This window comes from Argopecten irradians, chromosome 3 (assembly GCF_041381155.1).
Source record: "Argopecten irradians isolate NY chromosome 3, Ai_NY, whole genome shotgun sequence".
Classification (NCBI taxonomy): Eukaryota; Metazoa; Mollusca; class Bivalvia; order Pectinida; family Pectinidae; genus Argopecten; species Argopecten irradians.
In genome coordinates, this window is record NC_091136.1 from 57,458,919 (window position 1) to 57,484,572 (window position 25,654).

The following is a 25,654-nucleotide window of genomic DNA, read 5'->3' on the forward strand; positions in this document are numbered from 1 at the left end:
ATGTTAGTGTGAGACCATATACATATAAGTGGTATGAGTAATTATGTTAGTTAATTAAAACAAATCATCTTAAGAAACTAGCATAGTCATTCTGTGCTTGTCATGAAATGGAATGATGAATTAACATCGACCAGACAAGTAAAGGGTGATTTTCCTTGTATGTGTGACAAAAGAACTCATTAACAGTTACTATAGGTTAAAGGCATTATTGAGTACTGTTTTAAAGCAGTGGCTAATAGTCGGGGATTTGTTTTCAATGAAATAAAGAAGAAGAATTATGATGCATGTCCCTTTCTTTCATTTTGAAATCATTAATTTAAAAGGCTAAAAATATATATTGATGTCTGTTTTGAAGATCCGCTATCTAATAAAGTAATAATGACAAATATATATTAAAGGAATATGAGCCTTTAAGGGCATTGAATCGTTTAAGTATAATTGGAGATTATGTATATTAGCAGTAATTGACGTTTGATGTATTGATGTGTCACTTGGTGCGAGGTTATAGTGATCATGTGTTAGTCTACATAACGACCTGTTCTCATCGATCAGACGGCTAGCTGACAAACAGCCGCTAATAGCGCCGAAAATAACCTTACTACAGTAAGATTTATCACTATTCTAGAGTAACATGGAATTATACATATTTCAGTTTATCATTAATACTCGCAAAGATCAATTCTCGGGTTTTGATCTTGATCGAATTTAGAGTTTGCGATTTTCAAAAAGCATTTGGCAATATTTGTAGCGAGTTTCTATATGAAAATTGTCTCAAAAATAACTTTTAAAGATTATAGAATTATTTTAAATAATTTTGTGTAAGTAACCCAGGTTGCAGGCATTTAAAAAAATTTAGTTGCAAAGTATCAAAAAGAGTTAGTAATCAGAACGTTATGATAAAACATAATATATTTATAAAAATGTGAAAATGACATTTTTTTTAAAATTTGAAGTCAGTAATGTTTAATGCTAATTTTAGCATATTAAATGGGTTTATTAAGTGCAATTACTATTTTTAGGTATGTTTTTGTCAATTGAAGCCTTATTACAGTTGTACCTATCCTACAAGTCATTTGGAAGATATTGCTGTATTTTTGTCATGTATTTGAAAATACATCAAAATACCTCAATAAATACTTACACCACAGCAAAAATGTTTTCTACAATTTTCAAACATGGTGAGAAATCACAATAACAAAACTCTACATAGTTTCATCAACTGGAAAAAATCAACATCACAGAGTTGATCTTTAATCATGTCCCTTTGAAAATAAAATTAAAACAATATTTATATTATTTCGTATTTTACAAAATTCACAAATTAAGTTAGAAAATCTTTCTGAATTTATCTCTCGCTGTGATTTTTATTTTCAAATATTTTAAGGAGATATATTGGAACATTGACTCAAATTATCAATCGTATACGTCAGAACATTCAGTACAATCAATCTGGTTTTTTTCTAAATAAACAGACGAATGATGGTTAACCTTGGCCGGGACCGAACGATTTATATCAGCCGAGTGTTTCTGCTGTCACTGTTTGTGCCATTTATCTGTGCATTCCTGGGCCACATGAAGACGAACCAAGAGAGCATTCAGGACAGAGTGGGACTGATGTACCAGTCCCTCAGTGTCCCTCCATATGTCGCCATTCTACACGGAGTGGGACTCTGTAAGTGACCAGATTCAGTAGTACAGCTGTTTTTCTGTCCAATCCGGCCACCATGTTTGTCTTTCTATTTGTTTATGCCACAAAATGTAAGGCTCGTACTTTCTTATACTATTTGAGGCTGGTGCCTCACATTTGACAAAATAATTCAATGTTTGAAATCAATTTTAGTAAGCGTGTAATTCAATATTTGACATCATGGTGGTAATAGATTTTATAAAGTGACATCCTCCGTAGTGCCTGTTACAGGAGCTGTCATTCGATTAAACAATCATGGTTTTAGTTTTAGTGTAAAATAACCTATTTACATTTAACATAGTAAATGTATGAAGTAACCGATATGTCTGGGTTTCAGTCCCACCTATGCGTGACATGTACTACAGAGAGACAAGAGATGGCCTGTATGGGACTGTGGCCTTCATGGTAGCCTATGTCTTACATATAGTGCCCTTCACTCTCTTCTCTAGCTTCGTCTTCAGTATCATCGTTTATTGGTACGTATTGTTCACAATACCATAGCAGCAACTAGCTAATGTAATTACACCGATTCTAACACAATGTCTCCCGAGCGTATATTGTGTAAATTACATTAATAGGGATATAAAATATGCAGACCACAATATACCAATGGTTTGACTTATCAAAGCGGGTTAGAGTCCGACCTGAAGACAATTATGTACAGACTACACGAGACTAGCAAAGTCGTATACATCCACTTATTGTGTTTTATAATCTTAAAACACAGTCACGTAAACATCTCACATTTAACATCATTATATTCATCATACTGAAATGTAGTTTTGATTGTTGAATATTTGATTGAGAAATCAGTTTTCAGTCAAATGTTATCTGACGATACAATAAAGAAATACGTTCAGTTGTTATGATATAAACATAGTGAAGGATTTTGAAATAAGAAGCTGGATTTAATTTCATTTATAATTGCACTGCAGTATTCGGGCAGTACCTCTGTTATTATGATAATCCATTTTAAGTGTTTTGGTCATTTAGCCTATTGTATAACCTTGTTTTACTGTAGTATGCAAGTAATAATCATCTCCTATTTTTTCAATAATTCCATTGAGAAGTTTTAAAAGCTGACTCTATCGGAATATATGTTGACGCATGTGTTTGGATGTTTCAAGGGTTACTGGCCTATACCCAGAATGGCAGAGGTTCGGGATTTACTACGCTGTGGTGTTTGTGCTACACTTGGTAGGGGAGATAATGACTGTCGGATGTATGGGTGTGTTCCAGAACGGCCAAATAGCTAACAGCACAATTACACTCATTCTCACCGCCTCTCTACTCTTCTCGTCGGGTCTGCTCAGGTATTAACTGTCGTCTTAGGCGATCTTATAAGGCACTAGCCGTTTATATGTCTGCAAATCTAGTTTTCCTAAAAAAATTACATCCGTCTATCGTCATATTTTTTTACATTACGATAAAAGTTAGTGCTTTTGGTCAACCAGACTTATCTGTCCTTGTAATCAGAAAAAAAATTATGTCATTTCTAGCAATGCTTGTGAAAAACTACCTGATTTTTGCGCACAAAATGATGACGTAAAAATCAATTGCAACAGAAGAACTTATGTTTGCTGCACTTTTTATGCCATCATTTTGATAAAAAGGTAACTATATTTAGCCATATGTTTTCGAGGAAAGAAAGCATCTTTACTCTTAACTATGTCTATATCCAAAATAAAATATGACCAATATTATGATATTTTACCTTTATCTACAATGGTAACAATAACACCGGGTACACGTACATAATTGTAAGGAAAACCCTGGAGATGGTGACGTGATTAATTATCATAATCATGCCTTGTAATATCATACCCGGATGATGTATCATTTAGTAATTGTCATGATATATTCCAGCACCATGATTACAATACTGGGACTGCATGTTCTATTAATAAATCAGTTACAATGACAGATCTCGCTAAATGCTTGTGCCCATTTACATAACACTGCATGTCAAACTAAGTCGAGCTTGTCGATGGAGACTTGTAAATCATTATGTTGTCAAATTAGAAATAACAATGTTTTAATACAACACGAAATAGACAATAAGTAATTTGTAAACTATCAACCAGTACCATAGAGAGTTAGGAACATTTTTGTGGTAAGGAGGAAGTAGTATAAAGTTTTAAGGTTCTGTGTCTATACAATTGACTGCGGTGGTTAGTTAACCTGGTCAATGTGATGTGATAGGTCACCCCCAACTTTTAATCGGGGCATTGTTGTTACCACCAAATGATACATATTTTACAGGAGTGTAGAGAGTATGATTGAGATCTTCCACTGGGCTGCCTGGTTTACAATCCACAAATACAGTACTGAGATTTTAGTGGCCAACGAGTTCCACGGGTCAAATTTCACCTGTTCAACAGGCCCGGGAGGTAGGTATTGTTAGCTTGTATAAAAATATCGGTAATGATTTATTTTGTTTGTGTCTTTATTTTAGTCGCACATCAACGGCTTTTAAACTAAACAATATTTACGTTATAAAATATAACTTGATAAATATAATACATGTTGGAAAATTCAATGCTAGACATTATAACATTTTAATGTTATTCTAGTAAAATTGTGAGTAACCTGGCAGTGACATAGTTGAATATTTTACATATGTATTACTTGTAATATTTCCTCGCGCTTGGTTTTGTTTCCCTGTAACAGCTGCCCCCTGTCAGTTCCGTACAGGCGATGAGTACCTGGAGGCATTCTATCCTGACGCAGTCGACAACTTTTACCGGAACTTTGGAGCTATCGGCGGATTTATTCTGTCCTTCCTCACCGTCACTATTATTGCTTTCAAAATAAGGGGAATCCCTAATCTCAATTAATGATCAAATCATGTGGCAATACCTAAACAGGGGAACCTATAATCTCAACCGATAAGTTACCGTATAACCGGTAATTCCAATGGTGATTGTGAGATTTGGCAAAACATTTCTATGATTGCGAAAAATTAATCATGAACTATTTAGGGGATGATTGATTTCAATAAAAACTAGCAACCCGATAACAAAATATGATTAATATCGCTAAAACATAATCTTGTCGTTTTAAATCAAAATTGCATTTTGTTTTGAACTGCAAAAACAAGCCGACTATATACCATATACCGAATTACCATATCATAATGAGAGTGCTAAAGGATGATTTTTTCTCCCATACTTCACAGGGATATCCCGCGGTTGCTAGGGAAAAGATATCTCTATCTTACACAGGGTGGTGTAAGACAGCTCACGCGCACTAGACAATAACATGACGTCATCAATACATGTGGCGTAACTGCGGCGCACATTGTAGATGACGTCATCAATTTTGACGCATAATGACGTTCCTGCGATAATGGCGCGATGAAAAAGCTGGAAACCAAGTGGAATTTCATCATATTTGCTACTAAGTATGGGAGAAAAAGAATCTTACATGGGTCTGTGAAGTGGACAGGGATATCTCAACCCTCGTGAAAGATTTTGGCCGGTCAACCCGAGGGTTGACGGCCAAAATCTTTCACGAGGGTTGAGATATCCCTGTCCACTTCACAGACCCATGTAAGATTCTATTAATCCTATTAATAAAAATATCAAGGAGAATTCCTGATAAAGTCATAGACATACAATTACATTGGGTATGTGATAACCCGGATAATTTACTACTTAAAATACCTTTATAAGAAGAGCTAGCGTGTGTGGTACCACTTATAAATGTGTAGGTAATCCCATCTGATTCAATGCCATTTTGTTATTATTATTAATGGAAGTCGTATATTACGTCAATGACCTTTGTGGCCAAAGGCACTAGGATGAAATATATTAATGAAATCCATTAAAATGGATGTGCAAATGTGTGCGCACAAAAAAGGTTTGTAAATATTGTATCACCCACCACAAGTGTAATATTTAGATATATGATGTATACCATGACAGTTATTTAAGCAAATCAAGACATTTGCATGTTATTTATTTTGTGATGCTTAAATGAGCCATTTAGGTTTGCTGAAGATGTAGCTGTACTGTATCCATAAATGCATATAGTAACTTTCTTGACTGCAATTGTAAACTTAAAGTTATTTCGACATTAGACAAATAAAAGTCTAGTTATAAATTTATATTGGTAGTGTCATATTAATATTAGCCTTTTATCAATGACTTTGAGCGGTCAAAATGTGATATGTAGACTGTGATACTGTTGATTTTATATTATTATATCCCGGAGACTCTTTATACATGTAAATGTAACATAATTTAGAAACTATATACAGAACAATGTACATGGACATATTCCTGTCGTTGGGGTTTTTCTTTCTCTTTTGATTAAGCAAGCATGTGTTTAAGATGCATTACAGTTTATAAAGAAGGTAGTTGGTACATTTTAGATCATGTAACCAATTAAATTGTTTTAAATAAATTAAAAGATAAATTCTTGCATAACTGCATATAGACATGATATTATTGAAACCGATTGCGAAGCAGACTTTACACCTTTATTTGAATTTGGAAGAACATGATACTATTTTATCGATTTTGCTTGCTTAGTGGCCAAATTAAACTCTCTTAATAAGAGGGGGATATGTCTGTCATAAACTTTGTTTCCTTTTTGTATAAGAAAATTGAATCTTTCGCCTCAATGTGTTAAGTAAGAGTCTTGTGTTATCAGCCACGAGACATGTCCGAATTCTACTGTGTAGTACAGAATACGGCTGTCCCCTTAGTGCGTGTTGCCAGTCTAGATCCCAATCTAAACATGTTAGTAATACAAGTTCGAGTTTACATGAATTTGTGCTTGTCATATGGTATTTTATCATATTGATTCAGCTTTTTCTTTGCAACCATGGATCGCCATTTGAATTCTTTGAGATAATTTGTATTAATTTAATTATTGCTTTTTTTTAAATATTTGTTAAGCTGGTATCTCTATGAATTTGATTTTATTTGTCGAATGAGGGGTACAGCGTCAAAAATTCAAGCTTGAGAAATAGATAAAGTGCGAATGTGGTGCCTCTGTGAGTAAATCTTGTATCTCGTATTATTAATTATATTTCACTTGTATAAGCTACAACTGACCATTGTTGTGAGATTATTAGATATGTTCAGTATCATCACAAAGTACCTGACGTATCATTTGATATCCGTTCGTTGTACATAGTACACCTTTAACATTAGAAATTATGATATGATGAATTAAAGATGTAATGTTTTGGAAATGTCAGACAACGTTAGGAGAAATATTCCTATTCTCCTTTTCTGTATACTAACATTATTACAACTTGGCTGATATTCAGTCATTTCTGCCCTCATTACTATAACATACACACGATTGTCAGTTACTTCGACTGTTTGCTGATTTATCAGCATTTATCTTTTGGTAAATGAGATATTTTGTTTCCTGAAATAAAACTATTTTGAGCTTTTTGCATTAGTTGATCTTCTATTATTTAGACTAGACTATTTCTTTGGATAGAGTTTGTTTTCTACCACTAACCCTCTATGAGGCCTGTTGCCTACTGAGCCAAAGGAATGTAGGCTTTGTCGACATCTACCAAACAAATACCAAAACCCACATTGTCACATCCTTCAATCGCAGGCCAAATATACTGTACAGCCCTTCATTTATAATTTCAGTGGTAAAATTGTACAATTGAAAAAAAACCAGATCTATGATTAACCTGAAATCGAGCAAAATTGGGAAGTATAAAACTTATTATAATTAGTTGCAGAGTTATTTTAATACAAATCTTACCTACCTTATGATATTCCATAACGTTAGGGATCGAAGGTAAAATCCACACACAGCAACGTTCCTTTTTTAAGTGTGTTCATAAAATCTTGAAATGACATACAACATTCATTACTGACCAACAGGAAATGACTGTTAAACTGTTAAATCTTAAACAGAAATCATCCGTTGTGATCTATACACATATATCCATTTATTATATCAGAACATATTTATAAATTACTGCCAGGGCAATATGGCCATTGACATAACCCAGTGTATTAAGGTATAGTTTCAATAGTGTAACTGTTAATGTCCCACCAATTAAGTAGGGGCTAGGATGATTAATGCATGTTCAATGTAGCGTATCAACTCCGCCCTCTAAATGATTACATACTTATTGTCATCCATTATCGGCCATTTATATACATTGAATATAAAATACATGTCAAATACGATGCCGTTTCAATCACGACAAGATGAAGGTGATTACGGTAAGCATTTACAAAGTGAAATAGATAATTTTTGGACTGGACAGTGTCATATTGTACTACTTTTTTCATGTCGAAATGTTTTACTTCCTACATTGTAATATAAGTTCGAAAACAGGCGACATTTCTTATTTTTCTGAATTGCGCTGTCGTCTTTATTAATGTAGAAATTACAACGAAGCTATTATGTAATTTAGACATAAGCTTTTTTATGCCGATTTTCTTAGATATTTATTGGTAAGTGTATAACAAATTTCTCGTAATTCCCTGCTTGGTATTAAATTGTTTTTTAATATATGCTTTGAAATATATCACAATAAGCATGCAAAAATAAACAAGATTCAATCATGGATGTCATTTCGTGATTTATCTTCGTACCATAAATTATCATAATAATTATAATATATAAGTATTGTGTAAAAATAAATGGATCTCGATGTCCTTCTAGATCATCTTCAGTATTTAGATTAGGTGTTGTTTTACCTAATACTAGTAAAACATAAGGCCTCCTGTCACCTGACACGCGTGTACAACAATTGGTTTGTATAGAACACACATGTCTTTAAAATATGAGGATACAAAGTTATATAAATAGGATATATTTGTAAAACATAAATTGACATCTGGAACCTGAATGATATTTGTATAGTTTGTTCCCAGTGATTCAAAATACCACTAATTAAACTTGTTTTCTATTGCTTAATATAGTTATTATGTATGGCTGAGAGTCCTATTGCTTGAAATAAATGTTGTTTAATGTACTCCATACATTAGTTCATGCAGTGTAGACTGATTTCACTACAATAAAATAGAGTTCACGTAGTTCGCTATTGCATCGATCATCCACTGATAATTACGCATTACGTAAATACATATTTTTAAGATTTTTTCTTAGGCTTGTCTTAACCAGTAGACACCGACTACGCTTCGTCTCCTTTGAAACTTTTAGCCCTTTGTATAAAAACTAATGCATTGACTTTGAATCCATTTTTAACTTTAGAGCATAATTTATTTGAATGGAGTTTAAGCAAAAGAAAATGTTTGTTAGAGTAAAACGTATAACGTTTAACACACATCGGTGCTTCAATAATCGGTGATTTATATTTGTACTACGGAATTATGGTCGTCAGATGCAGGACGGAAGGCTCTCCGATAAAATTGAGGAGATGATAGACAAAAACAGAAGTAATTACAAATTCCAGTCGGTCGTCAATCCAGGGCCTTCTTCGTTGGTTCTTAGAGACGTAACGTACTGTGTGCACCGAATTACTGGGCCATGGTGGAAAGGCTCGTGTTGTAGGCCAGAACAACAGAAGGAAGTCCTGAAGAATATCAACCTTCACATTGGGGAGGAGCTTACAGCAGTGGTAGGCAGCTCAGGTAAGACAGTACATCACACCTTTATAGGACATTTAATAACTACTATGTAGCATGCTGTGATGTGTCTTAATATGGTATTGTACTGTAAAATAATTCAATTTTGCTTGTTACGAGCATTTTCATTGGCTTCAAAATTTACTTTATCAGCCCATAAAGGAAAAAAATGATGCCGCCGTTTGTAACGTTGCTTCTGATTGGCTGAAATAACGGCGGAATGATTTCATAAACAAAAGAGCCCAAAATGAATTTTGAGTATTGAAGAGATTATCTTTAGTAAATTGAATTATAAGGATTAATTTTAATATTTTTTTATGTTATGGAGATATAACACAAAAATCTGAGTGTACTCTCACCATAAACCGCTTCGCGGTTTATTTAGAGTACACTCAGATTTTTGTGTTATATCTCCATAACATAAAAAATCTATTCAAGTTAATCCTTAAACATTTTTATTACTAACATGTTTATAACGAATTCGAGATTATAATGTAGTAATTATCATTTTTCATTCCTAGTCAAGATAGCTGTTATGTAATATATCCTATATCTTTAGAGATTCGTTATAACCGTGCTTTACTCTACATGTATATGGATTTCTGTTTGTTTGTTTGATATATTAACGTCCTTTGACCATGTATATGGAAACTAAAAAATTGGTAACTTGTGATGTAATTGCGTTGATAACAAAGCTTACAAGAGCTTCTGAATATAACAAAATATAAACGAATACATGATAAATGTCATTCAACCATTCTAATTGAGCACAACATAGACCTAAATCCTACCAATGATATATATGTCATTTGTAGGTGCTGGAAAGTCATCACTACTTGACGTTCTATCTTCACGTGTTGATGGTAAAGTAAAAGGAACAGTCATCTACAATGGTCAAAGATGTACCGAAAATAACGTCCGGGGGAACATTGCCTACGTGATCCAATATGATCGTCTGCTTCCAAATCTGACAGTCAGAGAGACGCTGACGTACGCCGCCTATCTGAGGATGCCTGGAGACTCGACAAGGACCCACGTAGAGGAGAAGGTGTGAATTAGATAACCATAACCGATATTAGTATATTTGTCGCACTCGGCGTATTGACGTCATCTGTATTAGCAAGTCAACTGTTGTATAATGTAAATATAATCAATTTCAATACAACCTGCTGCGAGGAAACACAATCTGAGAAGGAAGAACGTAAAGAGGGTGTGTAATATTGTCACACTTATATAGAATTCAGCAGCTTATGTCTTTCTCTTTGCAGGTTGAGAAGATCATACAACAAATGGGTCTATCGCCTGTCGCTGATACTAAGATAGGAGGTTCTATAATTAGGGGCATATCTGGCGGAGAAAAACGCCGGGTCACCATAGGCGTGCAGTTACTACAAGATACTAGTAGGTTATAACGTACAGAATAAAGATAATATTTATCAGTCTAATACAACAATGTCAGTCAATCTGGGGTCTATATACCATGAGATGATATTGTATATTCAAATAAGACTTGTGGGTGTTATTTCGAGTAGAAACCATTCCAAGGTCTTTAACAATAATTAAGGAGTAACTTGATTATGGTTTATTGTTATGAAGATATAACATAAAAAATAATATGCTTAAAAATACAGCGATATAATGAGAGCACACTCAGATCTGATGTGTTATATCTCCATAATATATTACTCCATATCATAGTTTCTGCTCTATGTAATCGCTTCACAGTTCCTAAATCGTTCACGGAATATTGTTGTCTAGGAAACAATTGCGTCACTCTATCAACCAATCAGAAACGATGTTAACTACATCGTCATGTTTTGCCTTACGGGCTGATAAAATGAAATTTTAGTCCAATTTAGCGTAGAATCTTTCTATAACAGAGGTTTTACTTCTGGACGAACCGACCACCGGACTTGACAGTTGTACAGCGAAGGCCCTAATCTGTAGACTCAGAGCCATAGGGGAATCTGGCACAGCCGTGGTAGTAACAGTCCACCAACCAGGATCGGGCCTCTTTCAACTATTCCATAAAGTCTGCCTGTTGAGCGATGGTCACTTGGCCTTTGCAGGTTCACCTAACGACATGCTACGATTCTACTCTAACGCAGGCTTTCCATGTCCACAATTTAGTAACCCTCTCGACTTCTATGGTTAGTTATCAATGCTACAGACTGTTTAATCGACATATGCTTAAATCCTCAATTGACTCGAATCAAAATGTAAACTTTAGTAAATAGAACTCGTATGTATCAAGGCCTTAAGAATGTGCGTAACTGTGATGTTCGGTCCTAGAATTTAATATCTAGATAACCAATCCAACACGATTATCAGAATTCCCTTCAAAGTTGCTGTTGGGAGACGAGGCATAGAAGTATTTTGGATCTTTTTGGTACTTGTATATTTTCTTTTCTTTTCTTAATCACAGTACAACTATTAAATTCTTCCATTTTTGAAAATATGCATTAATGATATATATACAAACAAATAAAACCCTTGCTTGATTTGAGAACGAGGCTTTAATAATCGGGGTTTTTTTCAGTTGATCTTGTAAGCGTCGACAGAAGGGATAACACGCGGCATAGGAAAAGTCTGAACGTTCTGAATACTTTGGTGACTCTGTTTTCATCCTCCCCCGAGTTTGCCTCTTTACACAAACAAGTTTACAAAGACAACAATCAGACAGGCAAATGGCAGTACTCATCTGTTGTCGGGCCGAGTACAACCCGGAAACTATCAACACTACTCAAGTAATTAGCATCATATATTATAGAAGTTCGGATTCTTCAGGAGTCTGTGAATCTTTTTGAACGTTTTATAACAACCATAACGTCCCAACAACTTTACATTAATTAAATGTTTAGAATATACTACAGATTGTTACACGCCTTGAACATTTAGAAAACAAAACAAAATATAGAGATGGGGAGGAATATCTTTTTGTTGAATATTATCCACTAGATAATGCTCCATACTCAGCAATCATTTTGTCTGTTTGAGCATATCACAGCAGCAGGTCCTGGTTATTGGGGGAGATTGATTTGAATTTTTCCACATGATATCTGTTTTCTCTAATTTTAAAGGCGAATGACGGTGAACTTGTTCCGTGACCGATCTTCCTACTGTACCCGACTTTTCGTCCTAAGCTTGTTTATCCCCTTTATCTGTGCCTTCCTTGGCCGATTGAGGTTCGATCAGACCAGTATACAGGACAGGATAGGTCTGATGTATCAGACCCTGATAGTTCCTCCCTACGTGTCGGCCTTCAACACAGCTTTCCTCTGTAAGTATGTCTAGTCAAACCGCCCTCGTTTCATTGCAGCTTCATTTTATCAAAACATTCAAACACAAAAAAGATCAAACAATAGGCAATGACTATATTAGTTCTTATTATTGAAACTTAAAATTGTATTTGATTTATTTGGAAGATTCAGAGGAGATATATATTGGGGGTTTTCTGCAAATACACATACGCATAAGTTGGTCTTTTTTCGGAGAAATGAAAGTCCCTTGTACCATGGTAAGTTTTGCATCTTTCTATTTATATTAGATGTGTCTAGTACATTGATATGATTATATACAGTTTGTGACAGTATAGCCTCAGTACTTTATATAAACATAAATGACAAAGCTAATAGTTTAGATCCCTAGTCAGTTCAAAATCGTTTGATAAAATGACTTAATATTGGTTTTGTAATTCTATGTTCATGCTGAATATTTGACTTCCTTTCTCCTCAGTTCCGTCGCTGAGACAGGTCTATTTTAGAGAGTATAAGGACGGTCTGTACTCGCCTCTCATCTTCCTCGCTGCCTACATGCTACATGCGGTACCATTCCACCTCCTGGCCTCAATTCTATTTAGTACTATCATTTACTGGTGAGTTCGTACATCAATTTTAGATAACCAAATCAAACCATTTTTCAATTAAAGCATAATTGTATGTTAATACATTTTCTTTAACTCGGAGCTGTAGTGATATGAGATTGTAACATACAAAATGTGGGCTATATTTAAATAGTAGATATCATCACAATTATCACTCATTTACACATTCTATATATCAAAATCAATATGTAATCCTAAAGATATTTCTTAGTTATGTTCTTATAACTACTAAAAGGATTCATTTGATATAACTTTACAGCACTTATACGAACCTATATTTCCCTTATTTTAACATGCTAATATTAGTTGTTTATGTTTTCTATAACAGGGCTACAGGTCTATCACCCACTCCAGACAAGTTCCTCATCTATTTCTTCCTAGTGTTTTTCCTACACGTGGTAGGGGAGATAATGACGGTAGGCGCCATGGCAGTCTTTAGAAATGGACAAATGGCTGTCAATAGCGTTACTCTAATGCTCACTGCATCTCTCCTCCTTGGTTCTGGACTTCTCAGGTACATTATAATGTATTTACTGCGGTTTGTTTTGCAATAGTTACATTGTACAACATTTATAAAACCATCAGTTGTAAATGTATAAAATTGTGCTTTGGAATTTGAGTTTACCGAAATACATGTGTTGTGATATCTCCTGTCGGTGTAGTGATATCTCCTGTAGGTGTCGTGATATCTCCTGTAGGTGTAGTGATATCTCCTGTCGGTGTAGTGATATCTCCTGTCGGTGTAGTGATATCTCCTGTAGGTGTAGTGATATCTCCTGTAGGTGTAGTGATATCTCCTGTAGGTGTAGTGATATATCCTGTCGGTGTAGTGATATCTCCTGTCGGTGTAGTGATATCTCCTGTAGGTGTAGTGATATCTTCTGTAGGTGTAGTGATATCTCCTGTAGGTGTAGTGATATATCTCCTGTCGGTGTAGTGATATCTCCTGTGGTGTAGTGATATCTCCTGTCGGTGTAGTGATATCTCTGTCGGTGTAGTGTCTGTAGGTGTAGTGATATCTCCTGTCGGTGTAGTGATATTCCTGTCGGTGTAGTGATATCTCCTGTGGTGTAGTGATATTCCTGTGGTGTAGTGATATCTCCTGTAGGTGTAGTGATATCTCCTGTAGGTGTAGTGATATCTCCTGTGGTGTAGTGATATCTCTGTAGGTGTGAGTGATATCTCCTGTAGGTGTAGTGATATCTCTGTGTGTAGTGATATCTCCTGTAGGTGTAGTGATATCTCCTGTAGGTGTAGTGATATCTCCTGTAGGTGTAGTGATATCTCCTGTGGTGTAGTGATATCTCCTGTAGGTGTAGTGATATCTCCTGTCGGTGTAGTGATATCTCCTGTAGGTGTAGTGATATCTCCTGTCGGTGTAGTGATATCTCCTGTCGGTGTAGTGATATCTCCTGTAGGTGTAGTGATATCTCCTGGGTGTAGTGATATCTCCTGTCGGTGTAGTGATATCTCCTGTAGGTGTAGTGATATCTCCTGTAGGTGTAGTGATATCTCCTGTAGGTGTAGTGATATCTCCTGTAGGGTGTAGTGATATCTCCTGTCGGTGTAGTGATATCTCCTGTCGGTGTAGTGATATCTCCTGTAGGTGTAGTGATATCTCCTGTCGGTGTAGTGATGATATCTCCTGTCGGTGTAGTGATATCTCCTGTCGGTGTAGTGATATCTCCTGTAGTGTAGTGATATCTCCTGTCGGTGTAGTGATATCTCCTGTAGGTGTAGTGATATCTCCTGTAGGTGTAGTGATATCTCCTGTGGTGTAGTGATATCTCCTGTCGGTGTAGTGATATCTCCTGTATGGTGATATTCTGTAGGTGTAGTGATATCTCCTGTAGGTGTAGTGATATCTCCTGTAGGTGTAGTGATATCTCCTGTCGGTGTAGTGATATCTCCTGTGGTGTAGTGATATCTCCTGTGGTGTAGTGATATCTCCTGTAGGTGTAGTGATATCTCCTGTCGGTGTAGTGATATCTCCTGTAGTGTAGTGATATCTCCTGTAGTGTAGTAGTGTAGTGATATCTCCTGTCGGTGTAGTGATATCTCCTGTGGTGTAGTGATATCTCCTGTCGGTGTAGTGATATCTCCTGTCGGTGTAGTGATATCTCCTGTAGGTGTAGTGATATCTCCTGTCGGTGTAGTGATATCTCCTGTCGGTGTAGTGATATCTCCTGTAGGTGTAGTGATATCTCCTGTAGGTGTAGTGATATCTCCTGTAGGTGTAGTGATATCTCCTGTCGGTGTAGTGATATCTCCTGTAGGTGTAGTGATATCTCCTGTCGGTGTAGTGATATCTCCTGTAGTGATATTCGTAGTGAGTGATATCTCCTGTAGGTGTAGTGATATTTCCTGTAGGTGTAGTGATATCTCCTGTGGTGTAGTGATATCTCCTGTAGGTGTAGTGATATCTCCTGTAGGTGTAGTGATATCTCCTGTCGTGTAGTGATATCTCCTGTAGGTGTAGTGATATCTCCTGTCGGTGTAGTGATATCTTGATACCTGTCGGTGTAGTGATATCTCCTGTAGGTGTAGTGATATCTCCTGTAGGTGTAGTGATATCTCCTGTAGGTGTAGTGATATCTCCTGTCGGTGTAGTGATATATCCTGTAGGTGTAGTGATATCTCCTGTAGGTGTAGTGATATCTCCTGTCGGTGTAGTGATATCTCCTGTAGGTGTAGTGATATCTCCTGTAGGTGTAGTGATATCTCCTGTCGGTGTAGTGATTTCTGGGTTAGTGATATCTCCTGTCGGTGTAGTGATATCTCCTGTCGGTGTAGTGATATCTCCTGTAGGTGTAGTGATATCTCCTGTCGGTGTAGTGATATCTCCTGTCGGTGTAGTGATATCTCCTGTCGGTGTAGTGATATCTCCTGTCGGTGTAGTGATATCTCCTGTAGGTGTAGTGATATCTCCTGTCGGTGTAGTGATATCTCCTGTAGGTGTAGTGATATCTCCTGTAGTGTAGTGATATCTCCTGTCGGTGTAGTGATATCTCCTGTCGGTGTAGTGATATCTCTGTGGTGTAGTGATATTCCTGTGGTGTAGTGATATCTCCTGTAGGTGTAGTGATATCTCCTGTAGGTGTAGTGATATCTCCTGTAGGTGTAGTGATATTCTTCTGTCGGTGTAGTGATATCTCCTGTAGGTGTAGTGATATCTCCTGTAGGTGTAGTGATATCTCCTGTAGGTGTAGTGATATCTCCTGTAGGTGTAGTGATATATTCCTGTCGGTGTAGTGATATCTCTCCTGTCGGTGTAGTGATATCTCCTGTCGGTGTAGTGATATCTCCTGTCGGTGTGAATTCTGTGTATGATATTCCTGTAGGTGTAGTGATATCTCCTGTGGTGTAGTGATATCTCCTGTGGTGTAGTGATATTCCTGTGGTGTAGTGATATCTCCTGTCGGTGTAGTGATATCTCCTGTAGGTGTAGTGATATCTCCTGTAGGTGTAGTGATATCTCCTGTGGTGTAGTGATATCTCCTGTCGGTGTAGTGATATCTCCTGTAGGTGTAGTGATATCTCCTGTCGGTGTAGTGATATCTCCTGTAGGTGTAGTGATACTCCTGTGGTGTAGTGATATCTCCTGTAGGTGTAGTGATATCTCCTGTCGGTGTAGTGATATCTCCTGTCGGTGTAGTGATATCTCCTGTAGGTGTAGTGATATTCCTGTCGGTGTAGTGATATCTCCTGTAGGTTAGTGTAGTGATATCTCCTGTCGTGTAGTGATATCTCCTGTCGGTGTATGATATCTCTGTAGGTGTAGTGATATCTCCTGTAGGTGTAGTGATATCTCCTGTCGGTGTAGTGATATCTCCTGTAGGTGTAGTGATATCTCCTGTCGGTGTAGTGATATCTCCTGTCGGTGTAGTGATATCTCCTGTAGTGTGTAGTGTATGATATCTCCTGTAGGTGTAGTGATATCTCCTGTCGGTGTAGTGATATCTCCTGTCGGTGTAGTGATATCTCCTGTAGGTGTAGTGATATCTCCTGTCGGTGTAGTGATATCTCCTGTCGGTGTAGTGATATCTCCTGTAGGTGTAGTGATATCTCCTGTCGGTGTAGTGATATTCCTGTCGGTGTAGTGATATCTCCTGTCGGTGTAGTGATATCTCCTGTAGGTGTAGTGATATCTCCTGTAGGTGTAGTGATATCTCCTGTAGGTGTAGTGATATATCCTGTCGGTGTAGTGATATCTCCTGTAGGTGTAGTGATATCTCCTGTAGGTGTAGTGATATCTCCTGTCGGTGTAGTGATATCTCCTGTCGGTGTAGTGATATCTCCTGTCGTGTAGTGATATCTCCTGTCGGTGTAGTGATATCTCCTGTAGGTGTAGTGATATCTCCTGTAGGTGTAGTGATATCTCCTGTCGGGTGTAGTGATATCTCCTGTAGGTGTAGTGATATCTCCTGTCGGTGTAGTGATATCTCCTGTCGGTGTAGTGATATCTCCTGTCGGTGTAGTGATATCTCCTGTAGGTGTAGTGATATCTCCTGTAGGTGTAGTGATATCTCCTGTCGGTGTAGTGATATCTCCTGTAGGTGTAGTGATATCTCCTGTCGGTGTAGTGATATCTCCTGTCGGTGTAGTGATATCTCCTGTCGGTGTAGTGATATCTCCTGTCGGTGTAGTGATATCTCCTGTCGGTGTAGTGATATCTCCTGTAGGTGTAGTGATATCTCCTGTAGGTGTAGTGATATCTCCTGTCGGTGTAGTGATATCTCCTGTAGGTGTAGTGATATCTCCTGTCGGTGTAGTGATATCTCCTGTGGTGTAGTGATATCTCCTGTGGTGTAGTGATATCTCCTGTCGGTGTAGTGATATCTCCTGTAGGTGTAGTGATATCTCCTGTGGTGTAGTGATATCTCCTGTGGTGTAGTGATATCTCCTGTCGGTGTAGTGATATCTCCTGTAGGTGTAGTGATATCTCCCTGTATGTCTGGTGTATGATATCTCCTGTGGTGTAGTGATTATCCTGTGGTGTAGTGATATCTCCTGTCGGTGTAGTGTATATCTCCTGTCGGTGTAGTGATATCTCCTGTCGGTGTAGTGATATCTCCTGTCGTGTAGTGATATCTCCTGTGGTGTAGTAGTGATATCTCCTGTCGGTGTAGTGTATATCTCCTGTAGTGTAGTGTAGTGATATCTCCTGTCGGTGTAGTGATATCTCCTGTAGGTGTAGTGATATCTCCTGTCGGTGTAGTGATATCTCCTGTAGGTGTAGTGATATCTCCTGTAGGTGTAGTGATATCTCCTGTAGGTGTAGTGATATCTCCTGTAGGTGTAGTGATATCTCCTGTAGGTGTAGTGATATCTCCTGTAGGTGTAGTGATATCTCCTGTCGGTGTAGTGATATCTCCTGTAGGTGTAGTGATATCTCCTGTAGGTGTAGTGATATCTCCTGTAGGTGTAGTGATATCTCCTGTAGGTGTAGTGATATCTCCTGTCGGTGTAGTGATATCTCCTGTCGGTGTAGTGATATCTCCTGTCGGTGTAGTGATATCTCCTGTAGGTGTAGTGATATCTCCTGTCGGTGTAGTGATATCTCCTGTAGGTGTAGTGATATCTCCTGTCGGTGTAGTGATATATCCTGTCGGTGTAGTGATATCTCCTGTAGGTGTAGTGATATCTCCTGTCGGTGTAGTGATATCTCCTGTAGGTGTAGTGATATATCCTGTCGGTGTAGTGATATCTCCTGTAGGTGTAGTGATATCTCCTGTAGGTGTGTTTATCTCATATACCTGTATTCATAGGCGTACATTTTCTATAATGATAGAAAATACACGAAGTTATAAAGAAGATTGGGAACAAAAGAAAGCAAAAACATAAATCGAAAAATAGGCATGTCTCATACGAACGCCTACATCATGATTTTCTGAATTCCATTTCGTAATAATGTTTATAATAATAATTTTGTTAATGCTGTGTTCTTAACATACATCAGTGTTCAATGTATAATTTGTATTAGTTATTTTTATAATAAAGTACTCGTGTCTTAAGAGGGTTATTCAATTTTATGCAGGAGTGTTGACGATATGCTTTATCCTCTACAATGGCTTAGCTGGCTGACCATCCATAAATACGCTACAGAAATTCTAGTCACCAATGAGTTCCAGGGTCTTTCACTTGTGTGTGATGATACAGGTGTAAATGTTACAGGTAACATCATTTCAAGGGTAAAAAGTAGTGGTAATGGCACCATAAGACTTGATTAGGTTTTTATTTCGGCCTTTCCCCTTAATTATGATATACATATGCTATACGTATTTACATTGCAGTATTAATTAAAAAGAAATATTTCGCTTTTGCTCCTTTGGCAGTATTAACGTTATTCAAAACATTTTACAATAGTTCGAAATGTACTATGTTGCATATCTGCTTGCCATATACATATATATTATATGTATAAATATATAAACACAAATTTACTGTATATGTATAAATATATATCTAGTTATGGGTCAAGGAGGTACACTAGATCCTTGTAGACAAATACTGTAGAATACGAATTACTTTAAGTAGTAAAATATAGGGCAAAGAAGTCTTTCTAACAGTGTGGGCAAAAGATTGTCGAATTTTCGAGGCGATCTGCCCCTGTATGTTCTATATGTGTTATTTGTGTATGTTTTTGTGAAAGTCCGTGACCGTCCTTAACATGTCATTTTATTTGTTCGTCTTGTGTCTTGACAAAGGGGCAGAGCGCCTCGAAAATTCGACAATCCTTTGTCCACACTGTAAGAATTACTTCTTTGCCCTATATATATCTAGTTATCTATACATGTATTAACTATTGTATGTGATGATATTATATCAACTGTTCAATATATACAAGCTTACACAAGCTTTTTTTTACTGTTCCCAGATAAATGCCAGTTTCAAACAGGGGGCGATTACATGACCGCATTCTTCCCTACGGCTGTCGACAATATGGACAGGAATGTGGGAGTCATTGGTGGATACATTTTCTTCTTTTTCACGTTGACAGTGACATTGTATAAAGTCAGAGGTGTGCCAAATGTCCGTTAGCATTTATATCTTCCTCCATTGAAATCTCCTCTTCTCTTTCACGTTGACAATAAGAGTAAATAAAGGTACTATATACCCAATGTATATTAGCGTCAGTATCATAAACTGCATATTTTCTAAAGTTCATATGGTTTAATATTGGTGAGATTCAGTCTCCCTTGTGAATAACAAAGCACACGATATAAGTTACATGAACATACACATAAACATTATAGTGGTTGTACACCAACCTTTATGCAATTTTCATGTGCTGATTTGTTAGTCTGAAAATGAAACAATAACGATGGATCCAACACAGTAAAGCCTTAATATAATGTCAAATAATGTAATAATAAATTCAAATAGAAACAATAATAAATCCGTCAATCAATCTGACTCGAATGGAAACTCGTCACGAAATTAAAGATACATGTCGAAATCGGACCAAAAAGTTAACATGTATGGAAATATCCCAAAGGACACAGATTTAAACAAATCTATCGCAGATCAAAATTTCGGGCTTCCTTGATACTTACAATGGATGAGTCAGACGGAACCTCGGGAAAAGGACATATATTCTCTTTTGAAAAGAGGTTGTGATATGCCATCATCATCACTGTCCCCGTATGTCTGTATGAAAGACTGCCTATGTACGGAACACCTACTGATGAACTCTCCACAAGTGAGTGGAGCTGTCGCAGCAAGGCTTGCACCGGAGGACGTATACTGCCTTTCTCATCTTCTCCGTCATTCCGTATCTCCAACTGGATGTTTAAATGGGTTACCATGACAATAGGTTCAATGAACAACCGATTGCTCGATGTGGTCCTCTGTAGCCAATGTAATATCATAAACTCCAGGACCGGGTCTAGATAGTAGTCTCTGTGAAGTTTGGACAACGTCAATCCAATGCTACGGTCACGATGTGAACATGGTGACACGTTTCTGAGTATTTCTTTCACACGGATAAAATCCTTTCTCAGGTAGCATTCGAAGGCTTCAAAAACCTTGAGATTGGATAATTGATCATTGTCAAGTTGTAAAACGCCTTCTTCATATGACGATACCCTCTCTATGCATTTCCGAAACTGACAAAATCCTGAATTTATATATATTTTTTTCAGAGAGTGTGTGAATGGATGGTGCAAGCATCGGTATCATTCTTTCTACTAATTCATCGCAAAGACTGCTGCCATCTCGTTCCTCCAGCAAGATGTTTTGCAATGCATTCACACTTTCCTTCAGGGTGCCTGCCCTGTGGTTTTCGAGAAGAGAGTGCACTATCATACTATGTAGTCTGGTCAGATAGCCGCTGATATAGCCCTCATCGATACCTTGTTCTTTCCTGGTCTTCAGTATCGTGTCTATTTCCCGGATCCATTCGGACATTTCTAGAGTGCCGTTTACCTTAAGGTCGAATGCTATTGTCGTCATAATCCTTTCCATCATAACCTCTTTGACGGAGGCAAATCTTCTTCTGATTTCTCCAACACTATTTTCGTCAAGTTTGTCAAATGGGAAAATGTTGCAATCCGGGATGAAAAAATGTTTGATCGTTGTTGTATCGAGACATGTTTCTAGTGAACTAATCAACTCTAGAATGAACGAGAGTGGTTTGATACTGTCCCAACTCTCAGCTGGTTTGGTTTCGCATTTCCAGAATAGGACAGTTTTCAGATGATAGGAGGAAAAAATGTCCAGCTCCTCCAAACAGCACTTAAAGATAAATTTTGCTAGGCCAAACAAATGTCGAATTCTCGGCTTGTATTCAGCAATGCGGTCAAAGCACGCTTTTTCCACAAAGACAAATGATAATCTCCATTCGATTTCGAATTGCTGTGACCGTTTGTTGCCTGTTGGTACCACGTAAAGAGACATTTTATCCACTATTCTTTGCTTCCATTTGATATTAAACATTGGGAACACCGGATCCCTGGTCACCCAAAGGAGTGCATCATTTGTCCAATTATTGAGTTTAAGACATGGGACAGCGTCAGTTTCGTTTTTGGCCCCTTTGACCGCTATGCTAGGACTAGTTTTCTTTTGATTTCCACGCTTTATTTGAAATCCACACTCACCCACTACGTTCTCTTTGAAAATATCCGGACGAAGGATAAACTCTGCCTTAGAGTCGGAAGATATCCTAAAAGTATCATTGAATATTCGTTTGTATTCATCGTTAGACAGCAATGCAGTTTTCAAGGATGAAGGAACATACAGAATGCCATATGCATTTTTTGCATCGGAGCATTCGCAGCTGGCTTTGAAGTACATATTGGGCGAATTGGATTTGGATACGTCTACTTGAATACCCGAAACTTCAAACTTGTAATCTACGTCACTTGAACCATTCGATTGGAGCATGCGTAACTGGCGTTCAACTCTACTTCCTGCTCGATGATGAAGCACAATGGAAGAAGGGCGCAGTGCTCGCCATATCACGTGATGTATGATGCGTACATTGTACAGGCCTTGTTGATAGCTGTCCAGAATATGGAGGTAGTCTTCACATACTCTGTTGAAATTGTGTTCAGTTTCCTTCGACAGTATTGGTGGCATCTTACTGAAAGATAGGATATGTACGGGGTTTTTTTTGATACTTTGATAGTTCATACATCTAAATTGAAAATGGAATTTCCTAAATTTCATCTCCCTTCATTTCTTTAGACTAATAATAACCATACTTTCAAACAATAGTAGAGAACAAAATTAATCATGACCGGGGTCATTATGTTATACGAATATTTGTACTTCACCCAAGATCACGGAGTTCAAACAGGCTAAAATTTTAAACGACTTCTTATCAATACCTAAGAGGTCTAGATACCTAATATTGAACCCGTAGCATGCAGGTATGAAGGACTACCAAATTGATTTAAAAGGAATGGCCTTGACCTTCAATCAATAACATTCATTCAATATCATAGGTATCAAATAGGCCAAAATATTTAAACGAGTACTTGTTAATAACTAGGAAGCCTAGAGACCTGATATGGAGTATGTAGCATGCTGGGATGAAGGGCTACAAAGTGTGTTCAAAGGAATAACCTTGACTTACAACTACAATTTCTGAACTGTTAGTCTAAGAAAAGGTGAGATTTTCAGAACATTTGATTTTTTGCTACTTTATAATGCTACTATGTTGAATTATACTAAAAGTCAGATGACCGTTAATTTAAGGCCTCTTGTAAGCCATTTATAATATGTATGTTTTTATAGCCATATTCACATTTCATACTCATCACTGGCGAACCTCAATGGTACTACAGTATGTATTATCTAGTATTGTATTTGTTGACTAACAGTGTTTAAAGTTCTCACTTACAAATTATATATCGTCATTCTTTATGACCTATCAATAACAATACTTACACACAAGAGATATTGGTTAATGTTTACTAGCTACAATGTTTGTCCACCACGGACAGGTCTACATAAGTAGTCCCCTCTACTGTCGTTTGTATCGCTAATTGTGGAAAGTCACTCCAGAACAAAATTTGATTTACAGCATACATGTGATGACATAAACACTTAAATGTCAATACATGTTAGCGTAGTAACAGGTTTACAAAATCAGAATATTATGGTAACTCAGCCTTTCGTTTTAATCATACTCGAATTCAATAGAATGATGAAATAATTATGAAATGATTATGAAAACATTCAGATATATATATATATATAATTACCTGGTGTGGTTCCATCCTCTTCTGGATAAACAGCAGATATATAACCAGCGTATCTAATGTCGGCTTTTATCGATTAATCGTTGAAATGCTTATGTAATGTTACAAAAACTATCTCTATTTTTTATGTATATATTATATTTTAAGAACCACTGCAATGTGTTTATCCTACCTTTATATAGATCAACGTACATTGAGAACAATAGAATACATACGTGGTTTAAAGGTACTTGTTTGGAACTAGTCCAGAGCTAATTACGACATTCGCAGAACAGAAATACAAATTAGTTATCGAGTATTGCACTCAGTACCGTTTTTAGTTTGACGATACGGTAGACGGCCCACTTTATTCTGGACTGCCTACAGTGGAATCTGTTGTTTATAGGGGTATGTTTCACCAGTAATGTTGTTTATGTATAAATACTCATGGTACAACATGGTGACAAATCATTGACATTAAATGTAACAATTTCTTTTTAATATGCAATCCAAAAACGCTTACGTTTGTAAAATGTGTCAATAATTTATTGATGTAATTCTGTAATGTAAAAGACATGCATTTATTTCATAAAATTTGGTATCCAGAGTACTTTTTGTTACACTACCATATTTCGGTTTGAATCGTCTCCAGTCCGTCAATATATTCTGGAGTCCCACCCAGATGGAACAGGCTTAATGAGGTGATGATATACCGTGTGTTAGTAAAGCCCTTATTGACAACGTCTTCAAATCTATTCTTTGTCATATGCACTACCTTGTAGTTTGTAACTAAAAACATTGAGGAAAACATATATTTTGAGCTTTTAGATTTTTTGGATAATGGGATTTTCCAACAATTTTATCTGATCATATTTAATTCATTTTTTAATTATCTTTATATTTCTATATTGTATTAACCCTGGTACTACTAACGAGTGACAAACTGATATAATGTACAGCTTGTATATGTACTGATATAATGTACAGCTTGTATAGGTACTGATATAATGTACAGCTGGTACAGGTACTGATATAATGTACAGCTTGTATAGGTACTTATATAATGTACAGCTTGTATAGGTACTTATATAATGTACAGCTTGTATAGGTACTGATATAATGTACAGCTTGTATAGGTACTTATATAATGTACAGCTTGTATAGGTACTTATATAATGTACAGCTTGTATAGGTACTGATATAATGTACAGCTTGTATAGGTACTTATATAATGTACAGCTTGTATAGGTACTGATATAATGTACAGCTTGTATAGGTACTTATATAATGTACAGCTTGTATAGGTACTTATATAATGTACAGCTTGTACTAATATAATATGTACAGCTTGTATAGGTACTTATATAATGTACAGCTTGTATAGGTACTTATATAATGTACAGCTTGTATAGGTACTTATATAATGTACAGCTTGTATAGGTACTTATATAATGTACAGCTTGTATAGGTACTTATATAATGTACAGCTTGTATAGGTACTTATATAATGTACAGCTTGTATAGGTACTTATATGTAATGTACAGCTTGTATAGGTACTTATATAATGTACAGCTTGTACAGGTACTTATATAATGTACAGCTTGTATAGGTACTTATATAATGTACAGCTTGTAGGTACTTATATATGTACAGCTTGTATAGGTACTTATATAATGTACAGCTTGTATAGGTACTTATATAATGTACAGCTTGTATAGGTACTTATATAATGTACAGCTTGTACAGGTACTTATATAATGTACAGCTTGTAAGGTACTTATATAATGTACAGCTTGTACAGGTACTTATATAATGTAC

General features: G+C 36.6%; 4 protein-coding genes across 7 annotated transcripts in view; 3 read left to right on the forward strand and 1 right to left on the reverse strand.

Moving 5' to 3' along the window:
* Window positions 1-7,098, forward strand: part of LOC138319196 (ATP-binding cassette sub-family G member 5-like) — a 35,271-nt gene extending 28,173 nt beyond the window's left edge. For all 4 annotated transcript variants that reach the window (XM_069262174.1, XM_069262173.1, XM_069262175.1 and 1 more), the window contains 5 exons: window positions 1,473-1,672; window positions 2,025-2,163; window positions 2,815-3,000; window positions 3,950-4,077; window positions 4,358-7,098. In XM_069262174.1, coding sequence (XP_069118275.1) covers window positions 1,473-1,672; window positions 2,025-2,163; window positions 2,815-3,000; window positions 3,950-4,077; window positions 4,358-4,524 — 820 coding nt within the window. In that variant the 3' untranslated portion in view covers window positions 4,525-7,098. The remainder of the gene's footprint in view (window positions 1-1,472; window positions 1,673-2,024; window positions 2,164-2,814; window positions 3,001-3,949; window positions 4,078-4,357) is intronic.
* A 1,925-nt stretch (window positions 7,099-9,023) lies between these two features.
* On the forward strand, window positions 9,024-10,321 carry LOC138319752 (ATP-binding cassette sub-family G member 5-like). Its single transcript, XM_069262885.1, has 2 exons — window positions 9,024-9,273; window positions 10,083-10,321. The coding sequence occupies exons 1-2, from the start codon at window positions 9,024-9,026 to the stop codon at window positions 10,319-10,321; spliced, it is 489 nt and encodes a 162-aa protein (XP_069118986.1).
* Window positions 10,322-10,502: 181 nt separating this feature from the next.
* Window positions 10,503-20,191, forward strand: LOC138319198 (ATP-binding cassette sub-family G member 5-like). Its single transcript, XM_069262177.1, has 8 exons — window positions 10,503-10,668; window positions 11,148-11,417; window positions 11,807-12,014; window positions 12,348-12,547; window positions 13,003-13,141; window positions 13,479-13,664; window positions 19,188-19,324; window positions 20,028-20,191. Exons 1-8 carry the CDS (start codon window positions 10,518-10,520, stop codon window positions 20,189-20,191), a joined length of 1,455 nt encoding a protein of 484 aa, XP_069118278.1. The 5' UTR covers window positions 10,503-10,517.
* On the reverse strand, window positions 19,146-23,976 carry LOC138319197 (cyclic GMP-AMP synthase-like receptor 2). Its single transcript, XM_069262176.1, has 2 exons — window positions 23,860-23,976; window positions 19,146-22,733 (listed from the first exon to the last, which is right to left on the reverse strand). Exon 2 carries the CDS (start codon window positions 22,727-22,729, stop codon window positions 21,224-21,226), a length of 1,506 nt encoding a protein of 501 aa, XP_069118277.1. The 5' UTR covers window positions 22,730-22,733; window positions 23,860-23,976; the 3' UTR covers window positions 19,146-21,223.
* Between the last annotated feature and the right edge of the window lie 1,678 nt (window positions 23,977-25,654).

Bases quoted from the DNA above. Each gene is read 5' to 3' on its own strand.
- LOC138319198 (XM_069262177.1), top strand. From the start codon at position 10,518: ATGTCTTTCTCTTTGCAGGTTGAGAAGATCATACAACAAATGGGTCTA. The intron at 11,418-11,806 runs GTTAGTTATCAA...GGTTTTTTTCAG, and splicing joins TAACCCTCTCGACTTCTATG to TTGATCTTGTAAGCGTCGAC. The intron at 13,142-13,478 runs GTGAGTTCGTAC...TTTCTATAACAG, and splicing joins TTTAGTACTATCATTTACTG to GGCTACAGGTCTATCACCCA.
- LOC138319197 (XM_069262176.1), bottom strand. From the start codon at position 22,729: ATGCCACCAATACTGTCGAAGGAAACTGAACACAATTTCAACAGAGTA.
- LOC138319752 (XM_069262885.1), top strand. From the start codon at position 9,024: ATGCAGGACGGAAGGCTCTCCGATAAAATTGAGGAGATGATAGACAAA. The intron at 9,274-10,082 runs GTAAGACAGTAC...TGTCATTTGTAG, and splicing joins AGCAGTGGTAGGCAGCTCAG to GTGCTGGAAAGTCATCACTA.